General features: G+C 41.3%; 1 protein-coding gene across 3 annotated transcripts; it reads left to right on the forward strand.

Annotated features, from left to right (window-relative positions):
- The first annotated feature begins 65 nt into the window (after positions 1 to 65).
- nup37 (nucleoporin 37) lies at positions 66 to 18,659 on the forward strand. 3 transcript variants are annotated; one of them, XM_051952006.1, is made up of 11 exons: positions 66 to 146; positions 594 to 622; positions 2,741 to 2,938; positions 3,021 to 3,142; positions 7,904 to 7,976; positions 8,260 to 8,354; positions 15,418 to 15,508; positions 16,840 to 17,015; positions 17,094 to 17,144; positions 18,284 to 18,377; positions 18,472 to 18,659. In XM_051952006.1, exons 3-11 carry the CDS (start codon positions 2,783 to 2,785, stop codon positions 18,583 to 18,585), a joined length of 972 nt encoding a protein of 323 aa, XP_051807966.1. In that variant the 5' UTR covers positions 66 to 146; positions 594 to 622; positions 2,741 to 2,782; the 3' UTR covers positions 18,586 to 18,659. The 3 variants fall into 3 exon arrangements, with proteins under 3 accessions (XP_051807966.1, XP_051807959.1, XP_051807969.1); XM_051951999.1 differs by lacking the exon at positions 594 to 622 and having other exon boundaries at positions 70 to 146; XM_051952009.1 differs by lacking the exon at positions 594 to 622 and having other exon boundaries at positions 139 to 238.
- Positions 18,660 to 22,368: the final 3,709 nt, after the last annotated feature.

A 22,368-nucleotide genomic window follows, 5' to 3' on the forward strand; every position in this document is an offset into this window, starting at 1 on the left:
ATCTCGAAATGTTTTTTTCATTTACGTTGTTCGAACCTCGCCGCCCCTCGACTATTGCACTTAGTGGTACATTCCGTGTCGTACACGGAAAAAGATTATAAACATCTCCAAGGCGGGCAGCATTTGATTCCGCTGGAAATAAAGTGGTAAAATACATTAGTTACTACAATATTCTGAATCGGAGTAGACTCTCGACAGAAAGAGATAGATGTTACGGTGTCACAGTGAACGTTAAATGGTAAAAAAAACGAAGGACGAGCCTAATTTTAGTGTGGCTAATCGCTAACTAGCAGGACTCTCACATGCACGTTTTAGCTGTTTCCCAGGTGACATGTCACCATTATGTGTCGTATTTATGAACAATGAAGCTCTGAATGTACCGATAGCTCATTTAATATACTGCACATAGTGTAGCTAACTCATTTTGTACCGAAGTAACTCAGATATATGAGAGATTCTCTTGTAATTCGGAAGAAAATTCCACCACAGAATCGTATCGTGAATTGGGCTTTTGTGTTTTACTAGACTGTCACAATCACTGTTATTGTAGTCTGTATCTAAATTTGCCTCTTTAATTTTTTTGTGTGTGCTAGCCGAATTGAAGGGAGATCTATATAGTGTGGTAAGAAAACCCCTCACTGTGCCTCACTCACTGTGCATACATTTGTGCCGACAGGGATATATAAAACAAGCAGATATTTGAATGAAGTTTGGTTTTATGGTTCTAAAGTGTTGTGCATGCTTTGCTTCAGAGTCTGATTTTAGTGTCTATTGTCTAATGGTGTTCTTTTGACATCAAGGAATCATTTAATTTATTACAGATGGTAATTGTTGTTAAAAGTATGAACAGATTTAATTCAACTGCATATTATTTATCTTACTTTTTGATTGCAGGGTGGAATCATCATATAACTTCCTAAATTTTTATTTCAGTCAGCAGTATTTAAATTCCTGCTCAGACTGTAAGGGAAGAACCATATCCTCCTGAGAACCGAGGGAAAAAAAGCATCTTTCAATTTTTTTTTTTTTTTGTGAGAACAACAACTCACAATTTAGGATTTTATAAAATTATTTTTATTTTAGACTTTATAGCATGTCCAGTGTAGTAGGCAACAGAACAACCATAAAAAAAGCAACAGTTTGAAATCAAAATAGACTGAGAAGAAAACATGCCGATCCATTTTCTAGTGAAACTTTTAAGAAACTAAATTAAATAATAATAGTGTAAAATTTTAAAGGCCGAACGAAACCTAGTTATAAACAACTATTTGTTTATTACATTAATTACTTTACATAGAAAATATATTAAATCGTTCTCATGTCCACAACAGTCGACTTTCATAAAGGGGCTGTTATTTTTCCTGACCAAAAGTTTAATAGAACCCTGACCCCAATTTATAATTCTTGACGTGTTCAGAAACAAGAAAATATATGATGATCATAAGTAAAACAACAACATCTTAACAGTTTTTGACTAAACTGTTCTCTTTACCTGGCAGGTGAGTTTTGCTGAAGTCTCCATTTTTTCTCAGCATGAAAACAAAGTTCCCCTCATCCCACCCAGTCATTTGAGATATCATTAGAAAGGCCAGGATGTCCTCCATTGATCACATCAGGATTGAGTAGGGTAGCTCAAATATGTTAAAAAAAATAGAACTAAAGTAGATGTCCAGTACAGAGCACATATGCAACCTAAATTACAAAAAATGTATATGAGTAAAATAACCACACATAAATGGTTGTTTTGGCTAATGTAGCTAAATAGTGAGCTAAATGAAATGTTAACTTATCGTATTACCTTATGTATATATATATATATAATATGTATTTATTTATTAGCTGGTGTTCCTTTTTAAATGTTCTGAGCAGCACTTTTTTTAATGACACTCCAAACATTTGATTGTAACCCTCATGTCGTCCTGCGGGTCAAATTGAGCCGTTATAAAGTTTGAAAATGTGGAGAAAAAAAATTTTTTTCACAGTGAAACTTCTGATGTCCACGTGTTTCATTTTTGTCTCGCTTGTGTCATTTGTCTATTTTTTTGTTGCTTTGTTTCTTTTTTGTCATTTTTTTCTCTGTTTGTGCCATTTGTATTTTCTTGTCTAGTTTTTGTCCAAACTTTTTGTCTCTTTTTTAAAATTTTGTGTTGTTTGTCTCATTTTTTGTCATTGTGTTTTTTTGCTTTTATCATTTTGTGTCTCATTTTTGGAATATTTTGTCTTGTTTCTTTTTGTTAGACTTTTGTCATTTTGATCATACGGTAAAATACTATATCATCCAGTTCCAGATACCTGTGAAGAAATGTTTTGTGTCATTTTTTGGTGGGGAAAAAAGAAATCTTAAAAAAAAAGTTTCAAATTCGCTGGATTTTGGTTGATTTTTATGTGAATGTTCTTAAAGAAAATATTAGAAGTTTGACTGATACATAGGTCGTCACTTTCGATATTTTTAGGATTTTTGTTGGAAGATTTTTACTCATTTTTAAAAAATATTTACAATAGTTTTCTTGTTAAATTAGGAGGATTATTTATTTTTTTATAAAACTTTGAAGGGAAGCTTTTAAAGAATAATTGGAATTTTTTCCTGAAGGTTTTGCAAATTTTCAGAAATGTGGGGATTTTTTATTTGTTGTTGAATTTTTGGATTTTTTTCAGACAAAATAATATTTTTTGGTGCCTGTAAATGAAGACAACAGGAGGGATAATGTAGTCTGTTCTTTATTATTGTGATGTATTACAGTGTAAGACCTGAACTGAATCCAGCTTAACCACAACACACAACATGCAGGAAGACTCGAGCCGCAGTCCCAGCTACACGGTGGCGTGTGAGGACTATGTTCACGTGGTGGAGTTCAGCCCTTTTAGCTCTGGAACTCCAGCTTCTCTCCTGGCCTACGGTGGAAACCAGTATGTGGTAGTGGGCACCTGCCTCTTCCAGGTCAGAGATGCAGCATCGCACAGTCTAACTCACTGATCGCACAGTGTCTTCGTTATTGTCTGACCGTGAACTCGTCCCACAGGAGGAGGATGTGGAGATCGAGGGAGTTGAGTTCAACGTTCTTCGAGCTTTTCATCATGAATTGCGTGTCGATGCTCTCGCCTGGAGCCCTGAGTCTCGGCTGGACAGGATACCCACTATCAGGTACTGTTGCTCTTTTCTTTCGCCGTCATTACCATATATATCGGGGTGTCAAACTTATTTTAGTTCAGGTTCCACATTTAGCCCTATTTGATCTCCAGTGGGCTGGGCCAGTAAAATTGCAGCATAATAATCTATAAATAACTAAAACTCCAAATTTTTCTTTTGTTTTAATGCAATAAAAAGTACATTCTGAAAATGTTCACATTTAATGAATTATCTTTTTACAAAACATTACGAACAACCTGAAATTTCTTTAAAAAAATAAGTTCAATTTCAACAACATTATGCCTCAGTTTATTGTTTACACTTTACAACTTATAGATCACAGTTTATCTACAAAGGCACAAAACATTTAGTCACAGCTATCTGGAACTGAATGATGTCGTATTTTACTTTATGATCAAAACAACAAAAGTCCGACTAAAAAAACAAGACAAAATATTACAAAAATGAGACACCCAATGACAAAAGTGAGAAAACTCCAAACTCTCCTGTTCTCCTGAGTGTTTCGACTCGCCTCCTTCAGCTTTTTCTGGCTCTCTTCTTTTACTTTGAATCTGACAAAAAGCCACGGGCTGAGCAGCAGGTGTACCATCGCCTTTGGTCGGTCTGCCGTGATGTGACGACTCCACCCACGATGGTACTCAACTGTAACGGAAAACGACCTAAACCGAGTCGAGCTGAGTAGAAGCTAGTGGAAAAGCGCCTTTTGTTGAGCCTTCTTGACTCGGTGAGCTGTGTTCAGAAACCAGGTCAGATCAGATGTAATGTGGACGTCAACACGCTTAACCGCTTCCCCTTGAATGAGGAGAAGATCGTTCTCTGTCCTCCTGGACCTCCTGTAGTCCACGACGACCTCCTTGGTCTTGCTGGTGTTTTGAACAAGGTTGTTGTCTGAGCACCACTGAATAAGGTTCTGGATCTCCTCTCTGTAGGTCTAATCATTGTCCGATTTATATTATGCTTTATATTTTTTATTATATACAGGGGGTCCTCAACTTAGTGCCCTTTAACTATAAGTCAGACTCTTCTGATGGCAATGCTTCGAAGAAAAGGAAAACCGTCTCTATGTGTGCTGTCTTCACTGCATAAAAACATAAAAGCTGCAGCTGTCAGACTAGTTACACTCGTGCTTGCAAAATTAGTCGCGAGTCGTAGCAAACTTGTCTTCTTTACTGTGGCTCTTGATGCACATTACAAACAATAAAAACTCAATAAAGAAACATAAATACAATTTACTGTACTTAGAGGTGTAAAATAAAAGCTGTTAAGATGTGAAGACATTTGAAAGACATATTCTGGAGATGTGCGATTACAAACGAAAACTGTACGGTGTGCGACCTTGAATAATAATTCTTATAGTTATGAATGTTTGGACTGTAAAAAATGGCTGTAATTGCAGCTAATACAGTTCAATCCAATATTTAAAGCTACAAATCTTCACTTCAGTCACATCTTGATTACTTAGTTTCAAATCCAAAATGATGAAAACTGTGTCACTGGACTGATGTGCCTTCATATTTATGAAATTCATTAATCGGCTTAGGGAATGACCTCGCAAAACTGGCTGTTTTTAATCAAAGATGGTGTTTACGGGGGAACATCTGCGGTTCAAGTGCCTCTTGTTATGTAAAAGGTCAGCAGAATACAGGATTAGAAGGTATCAAGCCACGCTTCACTACCTCATCAGAAACCTGCTATCTGTGTCTTTTAACTCAACGGGATCGTTATTCAGTCCAGAGCAAGATGCAGTTTTAGTGAACAGTGAAAGTAGGCATCATCGCTTCTCACTGTCACGCTGCAGCTGCCTGAGTGTGAGCCAAGTTGTTTCAGGTGGCTTTGGACGGGAGGGAAGTAGCCCAACTGTAGATTGTTAGAAAGCAAGAGTTTCCGCCTAATTGGAGCGGGAAGGCTCTGCGGTCCCCCTGGAGGTGTTTAGGCTTTCTGTAATTGAAAAGGAAAGGCAGCGATAATTCCTGGCCTTCTGTGGTTTACTCCACAGGACCCTCGAGCCAGCCCTGTGACGTGCGCACATGTTATTGCGCTGATGACTACCCACTCAGGTTCCATCCCTCCCTTCGGTCTGCACGTAGCTGCGCCTTCCAGGAAAAGTACAACGTTCTCACGGGCTCACTTCAAACGGGGGCCCAGAGGAGGCTCGAGCAGCACTGCTGCCACCACAGCAGCTTATAATAACCTGGAGACTATTAAAACCACAGACCTCCACCAAGCGCACGTTTCCCAGCCTTGGCTGTCACGTAGTAAAGACGGCAGACGACACGCTGAGAGTTTGCAATAAAGACAGGACAAGAAATGAGTCGGGAGAGAGACGGGGATGACATGAAACAAAAGCTGTCAGCCAGACTCCAACCATTTCCCCGAGCATGCACCCGGATGTGATCACAGGTTGCAGCAAAAGAATCAGCACCTGTCAGTCAAAGTTTATTTGTATAGCCTTTTACAACAGCCCAAAGTCTGACCAAAGTGCTTCACAATAAAAACAAACAAACAAGAAAGCAACTTATAAACACTACAGTAACTTAAAACAGGACAAACAGTCACACTCACTGGCAAATTTAGAATAATCAATTAATCTCAGCATGTTTTTGGACTGTGGGGGAAACCCGCTCATGCACAGGGAGAAAATACAAACTCCATGTAGAAAGATCCTGGGCAGGCCGGGACACGAACCAGGGATCTTCTTGCTACAAGGCGAGAAGTGCTAACCACCCCCCATTGTGCAGCCCATAAATTACATGTCAGTTTCATAACATGCGTATATCTGGCTCCAGTTGCCCTAAAAGAGGCCGATGGGAGAGCGATGGACGGTAAATGTGGCTCATGCAGACTCTGAGAAATAAGCTGTTGTCCTCTAACCAAACAGTGCAGCCTGAGATCTTCAGATAGGAAACTTTACCAGCTCATTCTGTAGTATATAACGCTCTGTCTGCACCAAACTATCATTTTGCTATCGGGGGGGGGGGAGTGCTCTGGGTTGCTTATTGAAACCAATCACAATTGTAGGCGGGGCTAATCGAAGGATGTAAATAGTGATGGACGGAGTAGTTGTGGATGCGGGGCGGTTAGCACTGTCTTAAAAATGGATAGTCACTGTCCAAACCCTCTGCAAATCTTAACATTTTTCAGTGTGCTGGGTTGTTGCTCAGAAGTTGTTGTTTTCCATTGTGAGAAAGCGGTAAAACACAGACAGTGGAAGGACCAGGCGGACTTAGATTGGCTGTTAGAAGCAGCAACCTTTCACCAATTCCTTTTTCATTATTTTCTCTGAGCAATATAAATTCTAGCTGATTCCAGCTCTGTTTTAATTGTTGGTACTGATTTGCCGCTGAGTCTGTATTACAGTGTTGGTTCTGCAGCTAATAAAATACGGAATAGAAAATAGATTAGTCAGTCTGTTGGCGTTTAGCACAGAAAATATTCAATCTACAACATTAATTTTACTTAGATTTAGCCAAAAACTAAAGTGATTTAAACACGTCTTCTTTATCGGACAATGCACTTCTCAAGTATCTTGTTTTAATGTTCTGCACGAGGAACTCCAACTTGCTCCATTACTATCTTCTTTTAAATCATTGAAACTCTTTATTCGTTTTTTGGTATCGCTGTAATTGCTCGGGGTTTTAAGACAGATGCGGTTGGTATAGATGATGCTTTGAAGGTGCTTGTAGGAGAACTTTGTGGAGAGCCAGGCTTGCAGTTTCCTCCTGTTTCCTGTTTGATGCTAAGTAAGCTAACTGTCTGCCTGTCCGCTGTAAATCCAGACTTTCAACTCTCTTTTAAACATTGCAGTTTGTGAGTCAGAAAAGTAAAATATTCTACAAATCAGCAAACGTACAGCAAAATGGAACTGGCAATGGGAGATTTTTTTTGGGGAGGAGTAAAAGATAATCTGCCAGGTTTCAGAGTTCAAATGTTCAAGCGAGTAAATAAGTTCCACGCTTAAAGATGTTTCCTCTTTCAAGAAGCTTCTCCTGCTTCACTAAAGGTTTGTAATAACTCTGTGTGTGCAGCTGAAGTGATGGTGTGAGAAAGGATGAGTTCAAAAAAGGAGCGCCTTAAAACAACAAAACAAAAATGTGCAGGTGCTAAAGTACAGCGGAGTTTCCCTTTTTATATTGGAAATTGGTTTGACATTAAACAAAAAAGGAGCCAGGACCTGTTCCATGCTTTACAACAAACATTAATTCGCAAGGTTAGAGGGCCTATCCTAATATAATCTAATCTACTGCAGCAGTAAAACCCCGGAGCACGTTAAGGGTGTTTGTAGTGACATCATGCCAAATCCATCTGTGCCTGCGACTGAAAATGTGTGAACCGCTGTCTGTTTATTCTGGTGATATGTGTGTGTTTTTCTTGTCATAAGTGAGTTAGTGTAATTGTGTGAATAATTGCAGGCGCTGGTATATACTAGGACTGATTAGAGGGAAAGTCCTCTGCCTGGCTCCGCACAGGTTTTTGAACAGAGACATGCGTAAATGGCGTGAGGAATCTTGTTTTTCTCCGTGTTTATCTTAGCTTGCAATTAGAATCTCCCTGGCAGCGTTTCCACTGATCGCTGTCCAAGTTTCTACCACACACACCGACGCTCTCATCCAGAGGTGTCAGTCGAGGCGTTCGCAGGCGTGCATGTAGAAAGAGATGTCGTCTGTCATTGTGTCCACACGCTCCCACTGTTTTGATGTTCTCTCTTTGTTTGTTTTCATATCCCCTCTTTCTTTTCCTCTTCCTCTCTCCCCGCAGATTGTGCACCGCCGCAGCCGACAGAAAGCTACGCCTGCTGACTTCTGATCTGCAGGATAGGCATGAAGTCAAGGTAGTGCAACATCTGGAGCACATTGGCCACAACTGCGCTTGTCATTTGGAATCAGACTTTCTCTACTTAGCACTGACATTTGGTACTTAGCGATGCAGGAAACGTAGCCGCACACACACACACACACACACACACACACACACACACACACACACACACACACACTCACAAAGCAGAGCTGCAGCATGCGTAGCGAAGCCTGCTAGAAAACGTTCATTTACAGTTGATCGATGGCGTGTTTTCTGTTTGTGTTTACGTGTTGTTTTTCCATGCTGTTGCCTAGGTGATGGAGGGCCACACCAGCTACATTAACCATTTGGTGTTCGAGCCCACAGAGGGGAAACAAATTGCTTCCGTCAGTGATGACCACACTTGCAGGTCCAAACCGTTTTATTTCCGTGTGTGTGTGTGTGTGTGTGTGTGTGTGTGTGTGTGTGTGTGTGTGTGTGTGTGTGTGTGTGTTTTCCCGGCTTCTGATTTTCGGTTCTGTTCTCTGTTAATGGTGCAGAAAGTCCTGACAGTGTTTCCACAGTGAAACATGATGCTAAATACAACATGCTCCAGTGTGGCCGTGCGTAAGCACAGAGCCGCTTTGTAGCTTTTCTAGCTAATTGGTTAAATATGGAAATCCAATTAGCCGCAGAAAGATTTTCCTCTGTAAGGGGGACCTGCAACAGGGTCCCCAAATTTTCCTTTTCAATTAAGGCCAGAGGGGGGAAATAGTGTGTCAGTAGCCAGGGTCAGAGCCGGGACAAAACCTGTACATCATGAGTCAATGCTGCAGTAACTGTTGTAGCTACAAGGCTTTTAGTATGTGCTGCTTTTCAATTGTAAAGACAAACAGTTTTTGCTATTTACTTAAGCCAGGAGTGTCAAACATGCGGCCCGTGGTCCTAAACCAATTCAGTTCAGGGGCCACATTCAGCCCAGTTTGATGTCAAGTGGCTGCATCAGTTAAATCATAACCTGATAACCTGTAACTAACAACAACCCCAAGTGCAAAAAAGCACATTCTGAAAATATTCACATTTAAAGAATTATTTTATAAAATATTATGAACAACCTGAAATTTCTTCAGAAAAATAAGTTCAGCAACATTCAGCCTCAGTTTATCATTTACACATTACAACTTCCAGATCACAGAGTGTCTAGAAAGGAACACAACATTTAATCACAGCTATCTGGAACTTAATGATGTAGTATTTTACTTTATGATCAAAATGACAAAAAAGACAAAGAAACTAGACAAAATGACAAAACAAGAAAGAACTAAATATAACAGGAAGTTTTACCAAACTTGGACCGCCCGGCAACAAAGATGACCCCTGTGACCTTGAAAATGAGGTCAAGATCACCAAATGCGAACTTGACCTGTGTCGTATTATGGTACAACTGTGTACCAAATATGGTGAGGCTACATCAATATTTTATGGAGTTATCGCGTGGAAACCAAATTGTTACAGACAAACAAGCAAGCAAGCAAGACCATGCAGCTGAAAACAATACCTTCCGGAAAACGCAGTTTTGCCGGGCGGTAAAAAAGTAGATAAACGATATGAAACAAAACAAAAAGGGACAAAAAAATTTGACCAAAAAAATGCACAGCGAATGAAAAAATGGCCAAACGACACAAACAAGACAAATAGTGACAGAAGCAAAAGACAAAATGCCTAAAAAATAGACAAAAAACGCAAGCGAGACAAAAACAAAGCACAAAGGGACAACAACGAGAAACAAAATGACAAAAATAATAGACAAAAATCAGACAATAAACAACAGAAACAAGACAAAATATTGCAAAAATGATACAAATGACACGAAACAAAACAAAAGAAGAGGAAAAAAGTTACAAAGTGACAACAAATGGACAGAAACAAGTCAAAAAATGACAAAAAAAGGACAAAAACGCATGTGAGACAAAAGGAAACACAAAATGACAAAAGTCAGACAAAATAAGACAACAGACAATAAAAACAAGTCAAATTATTACAAAAATGAGGCACAATTACAAAAGAACAATCTACTATTTTACATTAAGATCAAAACAACTTGTTATGGTCTAGAAACAATTTTAGATTTATAGGTTTGCAGTTAATGTCTTCTTTGTAATTTTTACACTTTGAGGGCCGGATTGACCCTCTGGAGGGCCGGTTTTGACCCACAGACCTCATGTTTGACACCCCTGCCCTAGAGGATACATAATTTTGTTTCATCCTACATTCTAAATCAGCTTCAAAAAAATCTGATTACATGTCTTTGGCCTAGCTTTCCCCATGTGGAATATAATCATAAACATCAGTAGCATTCACAACCACGAAGCCGCGTTAAACATCACATTCATCTTCGAGCTGACAACTGGTTGATTTGTCATTAGAAAACCCCTTCGACAGCCACCAGCATGATGATAGTCCGAGTAGAACAAGTCTCCTTCGCTCCCATCCACTCTCCTCCTCCCCTCCCTCTGCTGACCGGCCAGAGAAAACAGGAGTGCGCTCCATCTGCTGAAAGATTTAAATTCTGTCATGTTGAGAAAATATGGGACGCGGGAGGAAGACAGAGGCGGAACAAGGGATAGATCAAGTTAACAGGAGAGGACCTTCCAGTCAGCCCACACAAACCGAGCCCCAATGCGAGAGGAGGGAAGTGGTCCTGCAGAAAAAGGGAGGGAGGTTCATGTCTGCATGTATGGGCTCATGACCTCTCCGTCACTCTGTTAGCTTTGGCAGCGGCGCCTCTACTATAAGTTTACTTAGTTTTGTCATCACTGTCCCCCACAGTTCTGGGATCTCTGCTGTTGCCAGTATGCAACCTGATGCTTCAGTATCTAGGTGGGGAACCAGACTCCACTCGCTCGGGGGAGTTCTCTTCATGTAGTCTTAACAGCTCATGGTGTCTGCGTAGATGGAGCAGGGTGGAGTTTGTAGGGAAATGTGCCATCTAGAGATCACAAGGGCACACTGCAGCATCTTCACAGGATTTGGGGTTGACTGAGTTCGCCGCTGCACACCTGCTGCTGCATTTATATACTTACATATATGGTTTAAAGCATTTTCAAAGCCTGTTCTCAGCGGTAATCCCTGTGTTTCCCTGAGAAACAAATCTCATCCATGCTGTCTTGGTCAGAGCGGTTCCTGGCGTTTTTGGTCTCATGTACCCCTACAGCCCTGTCAGATTAGTTCAGATACTCCATGTAAACTCTACCCATCGTGTTCTGAATGCGTTCTCACGAATGGATTATCAACCAAACCTTATTTGACACTGTTAGTTATGTAAACAGGATTATTTTTTCGTACAGTTGAATTTGTGCATGTTGAGGTTGGCTCGGTTCAGGCTGACATTTCTTCTGCCATTTACTGAGACGAAGGAAAGATGTTTCCACTACTTACCCTCAATGTGAAACATTTATTGATTACTTTTATCCATTTCTGGCCTTGATGAGAAGATTTTAAGGATTTATCTATCCATTTGAGCTGTCTGTTGCTACTGCTTCAACCACTTTTCCATAGCTTCAAGCTGCTTTATCTCACTTTCAGCTAAATTGTAGCTTTAAGCTTATTTCGATCAGTTATCCATTATGTTTAGTCAACTATTTCGGCTATTTATACACACACTGATTACACCAAAACCCCATGCTTCATGTTGTGTAGGTGTAGGTTCACCAAAATAGCGCTGAACCATCGAGGCCTGGTCTCCACAGCAGCAGATCCTCTAACTCCTGGAATATTTGAGGCGTGGTCTCCATGGATGAGACTTGTTTTTCACCTCATCTCACAGATGCTTTATCAGCTTGAGATCTGGGCAATTTAGAGGCCAAGTCAACATTTTGAACTCTTTGTCATGTCCATCCATCCATCCATCCATCCATCCATCCATCCATCCATCCATCCATCGTCTTCCAGTTATCTGGGGCCGAATCGTGGAGGCAGCAAACAAAGCAGGCCATTCCAGACGTCCCCCCCCAAGCAATGCTTTCCAGCTCTTCCTGGGGGGTCCCGAGGCGTACATACATAATCCCTTCGGCGAGTTCTGATTCTACCCTGGGTCTCCTCCCAGGCAGAAATGTTCGGAAAACCTCGAAAGGAAGCCTCACCAAAGGCATCTGAATCAGGTGTCCAAACCACCTCAACTGGCTCCTTTTGACATGAAGGAGCAGCAGCTCTACTCTGAACTCCCTCTGGATCTCTGAGCTTCTCACCTTATCTCTAAAGCTGAGCACAGACACCCAATGGAGGAAGCTCATTTCAGCCACTTGTATCTGTGATCTTGTTCTTTCGGTCACTACCCAGAGCTCATGAGCAAAGGTGAGAGTAGGAGCGTAGATGGACTGGTAAATTGAATTCTTCATTCCATTGTCCCATCACTAGTGAAAAAGATCCCGAGACACTTGAACTCCTTCGCTTGCTTTGCTTAGCTTAAGGTTCCTCACTCCTGAACAATATCGTGGCAGGGAGCATTATTCTGCTGAAAGAGGCCTTCAGGGAATACTGCTGCCATGAATGGCTGTACTTGGTCAGTAGCAGTATTTAGGTACTCAGTATTAAGTATTTCTTCCCATAATTCATCCAGCTTCCATCCTTGCCCCCGGTAAATGATGCACCCCGCTATCCAAGTGCTTGAAAAGACAACATGATCCAACATACCAGCTGTGTTCTCCCATTGCAGCACAGTCCAGTTCTGATGCTCTAGTGCCCACTCTAAGTGCTCTCGGTAGTGGATATCTTGGTAACCACTGCATACCAGGAACACCCGACATCACATCTGTTTTGAAGATGTTTTCACTCTTGCCAAACTCTCTGAGATCCTTATTTGTTTTTTTCCAGTGTCCAACACATCACCTTCAAGAACTCAGTGCTCACTTCCTGTCTTGTATATAACCACTTTACAGATGAAACTGTAGCTGGACAATCAACGTTATTGGCTTCACATGGTAGTGCTTTTCATACTGTGGTGACTCGTTGTATTTTTAGCCATATCACTTGATTGAGGCGATCTTGTTTTCCCTGTTGATTTTTAAATTTTAGATATTTCAAGCATTTATCTGCTATTTTAAGCCTTCTATTTTAGCCGTTTAGCCCTTACTTTTACGTAGCTATTTCATACCATGCATCCGTTAGTTTTAGCTTAAGGTTTCTGCTTCACAGAATTGGGGGATGATGTTATTTTTGTATAGATTCTTAGTCATCAGGTCATTATAGTCCTAAGCACTAAGGCAACTGGACTTCTCATTTTGGTTCTTGAAGACGTTTCACCTCTTGTCAAGAGGCTTCTGCCATTTGATGGCTTTTATTGCTCCGAGGTCAAACAATAGAACCACTTCCCAACAGTAAAACTGCAGAATGTGATTTTTAAGATATGGCAATGTTCTGAATCTTAGGTCAGTCTTGAGCTGTTAGATGCTGATTCAGACTTTGTGTACCTCGACCAGGATGACCCTGAGAGGCACCGGGTTGGGATTATATTGTTCAAGTCTTCCAGTTCTCTCTCTCCCTCCCTCACCTTCGATTATTTACTCTGCTCTCTACAGTAAATCAGATCACACAGCGCTAACGGCGTTTCCCGTTTCCTCCACTTATGGGAAACACTGACAAACCGTAACACTCTGGCCTCGCTGTTTTCTCAATTTGATAACACAATACAGGACTTCAGATGTCCTTTTCAACCCTGTTGTACATGGAAGCAGAGTGTTATTGCTCGATGTAGTGTTATGCAATTACACAGTGTTTTATCCGAGGCGGTCACGCGTGTTTTCGTGTGTCATGTCTTTCACCTCATTCGGCAAAGGTTATGTTTTCTTGGGGAGCCGGTGCTCTCCATTTGAAGGGCAGAGTGGTTGACCACAGTTTGGCCGTTGGTGGTGTAGCGTGCAACTGAGCTCTGCTTGGCTAGTGGTCTGAAAGAATAGGGTTTAGTCGTTGTTTTCCTGATGCGGTCTGGGGGTTTTTCTTTTTTTATTTTTCCTTCTCAGCCTCACTCATGCTCCACGACGGAGGCTCTGGCTGAGTCTGCACATGGGCAAAGGAAAGAAGCCCACAGTTTTGACAGGACTCTATCCTGCTGCAGAGAAGACGAGGCAGGAAAACTTGAGTGTTTTCTGAGGTCTTCATCTGAGACGGGGCATATCCTCCCCTACACCGCACCGCTGAGGACATCAATCTCTCCAACAACACGCTTGACATTTAGATGGTCTTTGGAGGTGCTTTTTGGGCTTTATTACATGATGTCTTCTGCATGACCTCATCAGTCAGCGCCTTCCCATGCTTCACAAGCATTTGTTTAATATTCCCAGAAACACTTGCAAGCCTCCCTTATGCCCCGATCCCCACCTTTTCTTCTAGTTCAGGGATCGTTCAGATGTGGTTAACCATAGATCCAGGTCTCAAGAACCGCAACCCTCTCCGTCCAAGTGATTCATTACATCCGTGGTGTTTCTCAGCTGCTTTTGCAATCATACGTCTTATTTAGCTGCTGGAGCTACCGTTGACTTTAATCAATGTTGGTCATAATCCTCACATGAGCTTTGATTCTTGCTCGGTTTCAAAACCCTGTTTCATTTGCATAAAGCAGTTCAGCTTCTCTTCGGCGGCTCTTCCTCAGCTGACGTGCCCTTTCCGTACTCCACAGAAAGTGAATGGCAGCGGGCCGCCCACAGCGAAACATTTGCTGTAATGCGAGTGGAGCGTAACGCCGACTCAGGCGAGGCTGCTGCCCCCCTCTCTGCCCTCTGCCGGTGCTATCATAGCTCAATGTAATGTGACGCTGGCGTTTTCCCTGTAAGTGGAATTCAGCATAAGTCTGTCTGTCTTCGCAGCTGAAGGCCCGGATCTGAGAAAAGAAGCTCTTTTCCCTGGAAAAGCAGGAAGAGGCAGTACATTGCTTGCGCACAAATGGCAGGAGTTGGATGAAGTACTTGAATGAAAACAGGTCATCTATCCCTCTTGCACTGAGCTACAGAATTAGTATCCCGAGAAACAACTAAGTCCCATTTTCAAGAATATTTTTGTGTATGTGAATGATGAACCTTCTTTATCTGCTGGGGTCGAGGTTTGACATGTCATTGTGTGTTTGCGACTGAAAAAGGAGACCATTGTGAGGTGAATTCTGTCAGATGTTATGTAAGAACTGAAGGGTGACTCAGAATCTGATGCTATTTTTAGCAGTTTGTTCTAAAGCCCCCCATCTTTGTTGTTAATTAAGAGGTTGTGGATTTTGTTTTTGGAGCGGTTCACACATCAAGCTGAATCAATCTGTTAAAATGACTAATTCAAATTGATGAGAAGTCCTGTTTTTTCTACCAGTTTCTGCTATTAATTCTCACGTTGCCTAAAATACAAATGCAATGTTGGGTCCAATACACCGAAGCAAAGTACATCAAACACGGTTCTGTTGTTCTGTTTCATTGCTCATGTCAGTCCTCATTGTTTTTCTTAATTCACGTCTGCAGAGTTTGGGACCTGGATGGAAACGAAAGCACTGTTCTCAGACTTCGCTCTCCTGGCATGAGTGTGTGCTGGCATCCAGAGGAAGTGTTCAAGGTAGGAGGGGGCTGTTTTAGATACGTGCTCTCCTGAGGTCAAACTCCTGAGTTATATATAGCCACTGTACCTGTACCGATGCATTCCAGTCACATAATCAGGTGTGAAGCTTGGTGAAATGTGAAATCTGAATTTACCGTAGTTGCCAAAGGTCATTAAGGAGCCATGTCACCTTCTTTGTTGTGGGAAGGACGTCGTCCTGATTGTGGTCAGACATATTTGATATTGTCATGGGAGGTCAAATGAGCCAAATAAAGATTCTGTCCAACATTTAAAGTTTACTGTGACGTAATCTGGTGCGACGTCTGAAGGGGTCAATGTTTACAGCTGTTCCAAAAAGTCTGCTGATATACACATCGATCATCTTGTTAAAATGCAACATTCTGCTGGGAAACCTTGAGTCCTGACGTTCATGTGAATGTTTGACACGTACCACCCACCTAAACACTGCAGGTCAAGACAACACTTCATGAGCGATGCTAATGCTAATACCAATGCCAATGCCGATGCCTGGTTAGCGGACCTGCCAAAGTAAGACTCATTTTGTCAACAAAACACCAAGACATCAGTAATTGTATGACTTTAATCCTATGAACCCTAAAGCATACCAAGCAGGTTTAAAAGGTATGCTGTCTAAAAAATAGGAAGAAAATCACCAAAATTATTTTTTATCTCTGAAGAAATGAATAAAAACTTTATCACAGTCCATTAAGTAGCAATCTGTGACGAATACACAGCTGTTTAGTCCCAATCCTTTGAGTTCCCTTCACATTGTACATGTGGAAATGCTCTTACTTTCATTGTTAAACATAGAGATGAGTTCTACCATTGATTTCCTATGATCATCTAAGAGTTTGTTTCAGCCACATTTGTTCCTAGAAGATGATGGTTCTCCACTATCCTTCAGGTTTTAATAATGCATTGGATAGTGCTTAACCTTATTTTAGTAGTTTTATCTCCTTATTTATTTTCCTTGCTTGATGCAGGACAATAACTTGACAACATCCTTTCCTTGACCCAGGATATGTCTTCCAACATGGTTGTTTAATAAATGAGAAGCTCCTCACTGCATCAGCTAGAGTTAAATAAGTTGTTGCAGCTGAAACATATCAATCACTGCAGTAATTATCCAATGGAAGACTCTTATCAGGCAGTGTATGTCCAACTCACTCATGACCCATCACTTTATTTGACATCAGTGTTGCACAAGTTGTTAACATTTGTCCACATCGTCTGGTACCATAGAAGAAGGACTATCATGTATTATGTACAATCCAACCTCGTCAGTCCTCGTACACATTTACATTAAGTGAACCGTCTGTCCTCTCCAGTTAATGGTGGCAGAGAAAAAGGGGACGATTCGCTTCTACGACCTGGTCACCCAGCAGGCCATCCTGTCGCTGGACTGTGGAACGCTCATCTCGGCCGACTGGTGTCTCACCAACACCATCAAAGTGGGCGCGGTGGCGGGTAATGACTGGCTTATCTGGGACATAACGCGCTCCAGGTGAGGGAATGTGTGACGCTGATGCTACCTGATGTACTGATCTGGAATGTGTCTAAATCATGTCTTCATTCTTTGCAGTTACCCTCAAGAAAAAAGGCCGGCGCATATAGATAAAGCTCGGCTGTTCAAGTAAGGAAATTCTGTTGTACACTTAATCTTTTGAGTTGTTACCAACATTCACAGAGAAACAGATATATTTCATAATAGAAGCAGGTTCTTATCAACTTATTTGACATATTTTCAATGAACCTTGAAGATCTTATGTGGTAAAAATCCATTCGAAACGTCTTTGTAGTTGTTGCAAGAATTCAACCCATGTGTTACAACTAAATAATAGTTGTCCAAGTAAAACTGTGATTTATAGCTCCACAGAGAGAGTCTTCTTCCTGAAAGAGGCAGTAGCATAGGCAGCTCAATGGTTTTGATAGGAAAACATTCAGTTTAGAACAACCCTAAAATCCTAGAAGGTGGTTATCCAGCTATGGTTATGGGGAAATGAACCATCTTTGCGGTATTTTCAGTTAAAATACTGGAAGACAGAGACACTATGGGGACATGTGAGACACAGAGGTACATTATAAGAACTTTAACTGTTGATATTCTATACAGGGGGTCCTCAGTTTATGACATCATCAACCTACGGCGTTTCGTCGTTATGTTAGTGAAAACCGCAACAAAAACAGACTAAAACAACATAAATATATGTAAATATATCCTTTTAACTTAACCAGTAAGTCCAAAATGAGGTTAATTACTAATGACATTGCCTCTGTGGCGTTTACAAAGCAGAGAGCCGTACATCCAGAAAAGCACGTACACATGTAAAGGGTAAACATCGAAACAGTGGATAGGAAGTGACAACTGTGAGCAGGCAACTCAAAAATAAAGGCTTTTTCAAAATAAAAGCACATCGATAATTCTGCCTTAAGGGCAACACACCATGGAAGGGAAATTAGATTTAATAAAATGCTCAGAACAGGACGAAACACCGACGAACATCGGTATTATAAGATCAAGCTGTAAAAACAGTGCAGCATATTCTGTTATCTTCTCGTAAAATGATTCATACATGCATGAAAGTTGTTGGTATTCATGATTTTTATGAAGAACTGATTAACATCTTGATGCACATAACTTTGTTTCCATTTTCTTCCGAGTCAGCTTACATAAACCTGTAGGAACGGAACTCCGACATAAGTCGAGACCCCCTGTATTTCTACTGAGTTTTATCACATTACGACACTCAGGGATGCTCTTCCTCTCCTCAGATGGTCTCGAGCCAATGAAAACCTTTTCGCCACCACCGGATGTCCAGGAAAGATCACCAGTCAGTTGTTCATCCACCATCTCGGCCACCCACAAGTCAGTCTGTGCTTTTTATAGTCCGGTTGATTGTGTCTCTTTCATATCCTTTGCCACTCTGGCCTCATGCCACGTACGTCTCATGTCGTTACAGCCGGTGATGATCGGATCGGCCCCTGTCGGATCGGGTCTCAGCTGGCACCGGACGCTGCCCCTCTGTGTTGTTGGAGGTGACAGGAAACTTTGCTTTTGGATGACTGAAATGTAGACTTCTGTGCTGCACTTTCCCTTCGTCCTTTGTTTCTATCCTAGTAAATGTTCAATAAAATATTTTTCTTAGTATTTGCCAGATTTGTGTAGAATTTCATGTAAATGCTCGGCATGCTTGAGCTTTGCTGCTCTCATGTCCGACCAGCCCTTCAGGTCAGATGAGAAGCGGGCAGGTCTGATCTCTACGAAGAGCTTGTTTTTTCCTCTTAAGAGTAAGTTACATCAGTTGTCTCTCACATCCTGCCAAGAGAGCTTAGGTGCAAGTGGTGCTGGAGCAGCTGCATAGAACACGGAGACGAGAATGTCAGAGCAGGAGGCTGCCATTTTCATCTGAAGGCTTTCCAAAGAGTCATATGCCCGCTAAGTTCAAAGGAATGTCGAGGCATCAGTGCCAACTCCGTCCTCCACCACTCAGCGTGATCATCACATCCATACAGGTGTTTTCTCTCTCCCTCTCTGGTCCTCAATGTTCCTAATATCCATGACAGACTTTGAGTCATATCAAGAGAATATCTTTTTATGTGCTGTTCCATCTGCTGTGGTGTGCAGAAAATCCACAGGATTAGGAAAAGCTTTGGGAAACATGGAAGTCTGAGGCCATTTCAGGTCATCTCCACATCTCCAGCTTTGTGGCGAACCAAAGCTGTCCGTGTTTGATGCAGGAAGAGGAAGAGATGCTCCTCACCTTACCTCTGAATAATTATAAACGCACCACAGACCAAACAGAGATAGACGAGGGATCATCTGGCAGAAACTTGCAGTGCCCTCCAGCAAAACAAGGCCTCATTGTACTGTCACAGGAATGCCTTGTGTGAGAAACCACCCTCTCAATTTTCAAAGCAGTCACATGGCCGCTAAGCTGCGGAGGGTACCCGTTTAATTAACTTGATCATGAATCATTCGAGGTGACAGCTGATCACTTGTTTCCACAGATGTACTTAATCTCCAAGGGCGCAGCGTTGGATCAATCCGTGATCGCAGCCGGTCGTTTAACAGAGCCGTTTATTGTACTTTATGAATGTATATGTCAGCTGGAACACTAGGTTGTATTGTATGGCGATGGTTCCGCACGACAGAACGGAGCGAGCGGAGGCCGTGGAGAGCGTCACTCTTTCAGACCGGTTCATCAGCCTCGTATGTTTCTTGGACGGGACACGTTAACCGCCGTCCACAAAGCATAACACGCTACCGCTCTCCTGGTCCACTCTTTTGTTTGAACAAGTCCACTGTGGTCTGCGCTCTCCAACGTTCGCCGTGCTTTAGGTGCGTTCAACACAGAGACGTCAATGTCAGAGCGAGAGGCTGCCATTTTCGGCTGAATGTTTTCCAAAGAGCAGGGAAAGAAGCCCCTGGAATAGCTAACTGAGCCACTTTTCCTCTGAAACATGAGTCATGAATCTCGGCAAATCCAGCGACTCGAAGACACCATCTCATGGCCGACAAGCGGAACGACATCCATTCCACCTTGTCTGCTTTCTGCTGCATGTAGTCCATCTCACTGGGAAAAAAATGCCCCTCTCAAAACAAACAAACAAAAAACTTATTTCAAGGAACTTTTACCTTGAAATAAGTGGGAAAAAAATCTGCCAATAGAACAAGTGAAAATGGCTTGGTAAGATTTCTTAAATCTTAAATCTATCTAGAGTTTTCTTGTAAAATCCAACTCAAAACAAGATAATTTCAAGATTGTTTGACTTAACAAGATATTTAAGATGCGTTGTCTTAACCCTTGTTTTGTCCTGCGTGTCAGATTGTCAGATTGAGCCGTTTTAAAGTTTGAAAATGTGGGGGGGGAAAAATATTTTCACAGTGAAACTTCTGATGTCCAGATTCTCAACATTTTTCGAAAATCTTTGAACATTTTTTGTTGGAAAAAAAAAAGAAATGTTAAAAATATTCACAAATTTTTTTTCTGAATGTTCTTCAAGAAAATAATCAAAGTTTTGCTGATAAATATGTAATCATTTTAGAATTTTTTTAGGAATTTTTTGGAATATTTTTACAAAATGTTAAAAATGTTTATTAAGAACAGTCACACAAAAATCAACCAAAATCCAGTGAATTTCGCTGGATTCTGGTTGATTTTTGTGTGAATGTTCTTGAAGCAAATAATAGTTTTATTGATATATATGTAATCACTTTAGATATTTTTTATGATTTTTTTGGAAGATTTTAAAAAAATTACAAGAATGTTCTTGCTAAATTTGGGGGATTTTTTTTAAACAAAACTTTTGAGGAATTATTGGTATTTTCTTTCTGAAGGTTTTGCAAATTTTCATAAATTTGGGGGATTTTTTTTCCTGAATTTTTGGATTTTTTTTCAGCCAAGGAAACAATATTTTTTGGTGCCTGTAACTGAAGACAACAGAAGGGTTAAAATAAATCCCTCCATCTTGCTGAAATGTGACTTGTTAAGTGAATTTATCTGAAATCAATTGGGATGAGACATTTTGACTAAAAATAAGGCAAATAACTTGGTAGGATTTGGAGTTCTTATCCCCCGCCAGCCGTAGGCACGGAGGGGGGTATTGGCGTGGGCACGTCCGTCCGTATGTCCGTACGTACGCATTTCGTTTCCGGAGCATATCTCTGAAACTACTTGAGCAATTTCATTCATATTGCACCCAGGCCATCTCTATATAGTATAGATGTGCCTTTTGGGGTGTATGACCTTGACCTGACTGTTTTTTTTTTTATTGTAGTGAAGATGTATCATTTTGTTGGTGTATCGTCCAGTATATATTATTATTTCTTGCACTTAGAGGTACTATATATAAGGCAAGGGATGTTTTAAGCGGAGTGTGTTTATTGCAGTGTGGACTATCATACAATCTCACCTCCTTTCCTGGAAGCACGTCCTCAGATGTCACGGACTCCACGCTGCCTTTGATGTAGCCTGAATGAAGCGATTGTGCCTCGCAAACAGCCCGATCTCTTGTGGCGGAGTGTGGACTAATAACAAACTGTGAAATGGATGAAAGTGAGATCAGGCCGCCTTAAAAATCCTCACCAACTTTCTCCTAATCTCCCCCTCTCGGATAATTCGTCTGCGGCCCTGCCAACTTTAAGCCCAGGCTCAACAAAAGGAGAGCAAATAAAAATAATGAGGAGCATGATATGAGGGGAAACAAAGAAAGAGATTAGAGCTCTTTGAGGCCGGTGTTTGATTTAATCTCGCCGCAGGTTTGTTTGCGATGCTTTCCCAGAATGAAGCTATTATGTTGATCTTGATGAGGAGGAAGGAGTCGGACAGAAAGCGCCCCATCACTGCCGTCTGTTGATCCATCAGGGGCAGTAGTGGTTCAAGTCAAGGGTCAAGGGTTCAAGCTCCAGCTCTATCAAACTGGCTCTGTTGGGCCCCTGAATAAGACTCTCTAGCTGCTTTCAAGAGAAACAATTTACTATTTCTTTATGGACAAGTTGTAAACCAGAAGCAATCCGTTTGCCTTTTTGCCCTCCTGTCGGCATTCAGCTCCTGTAAAATTGCTGCACTTCATCTTATTCATCGCGGCTGCAGATCTTTGGCAGTGCATCATCTGTCCATTTAGGACTGAATTTATTTCGAAACCAGCGAGGATTCTTTCCCCGATCAACTAGAGATGAAAACTGCCTTGATGGAGGGAAAATAAACAGCTGTTGAAGGGATTTTTCTCAACTTTGCGCACATATTTAGTGGAATCCACTGGAAGGAGAGCACTCATATCAATCTTTCTAACTTTTGTATCCACAAAACCACAACGGAAGGCATAAATGTTTCACAACCGAAGGAATAGTTGATTAT

This window comes from Acanthochromis polyacanthus, chromosome 1, assembly GCF_021347895.1.
Source record: "Acanthochromis polyacanthus isolate Apoly-LR-REF ecotype Palm Island chromosome 1, KAUST_Apoly_ChrSc, whole genome shotgun sequence".
Taxonomy (NCBI): domain Eukaryota; kingdom Metazoa; phylum Chordata; class Actinopteri; family Pomacentridae; genus Acanthochromis; species Acanthochromis polyacanthus.

What these genes read in the sequence shown, in the direction of transcription:
- nup37 (XM_051952006.1), top strand. Translation starts at nt 2,783, where the DNA reads ATGCAGGAAGACTCGAGCCGCAGTCCCAGCTACACGGTGGCGTGTGAG. An exon ending in ATCCAGAGGAAGTGTTCAAG is followed by an intron (nt 15,509 to 16,839) that starts GTAGGAGGGGGC and finishes TGTCCTCTCCAG; the next exon opens with TTAATGGTGGCAGAGAAAAA. An exon ending in GATAAAGCTCGGCTGTTCAA is followed by an intron (nt 17,145 to 18,283) that starts GTAAGGAAATTC and finishes TCCTCTCCTCAG; the next exon opens with ATGGTCTCGAGCCAATGAAA.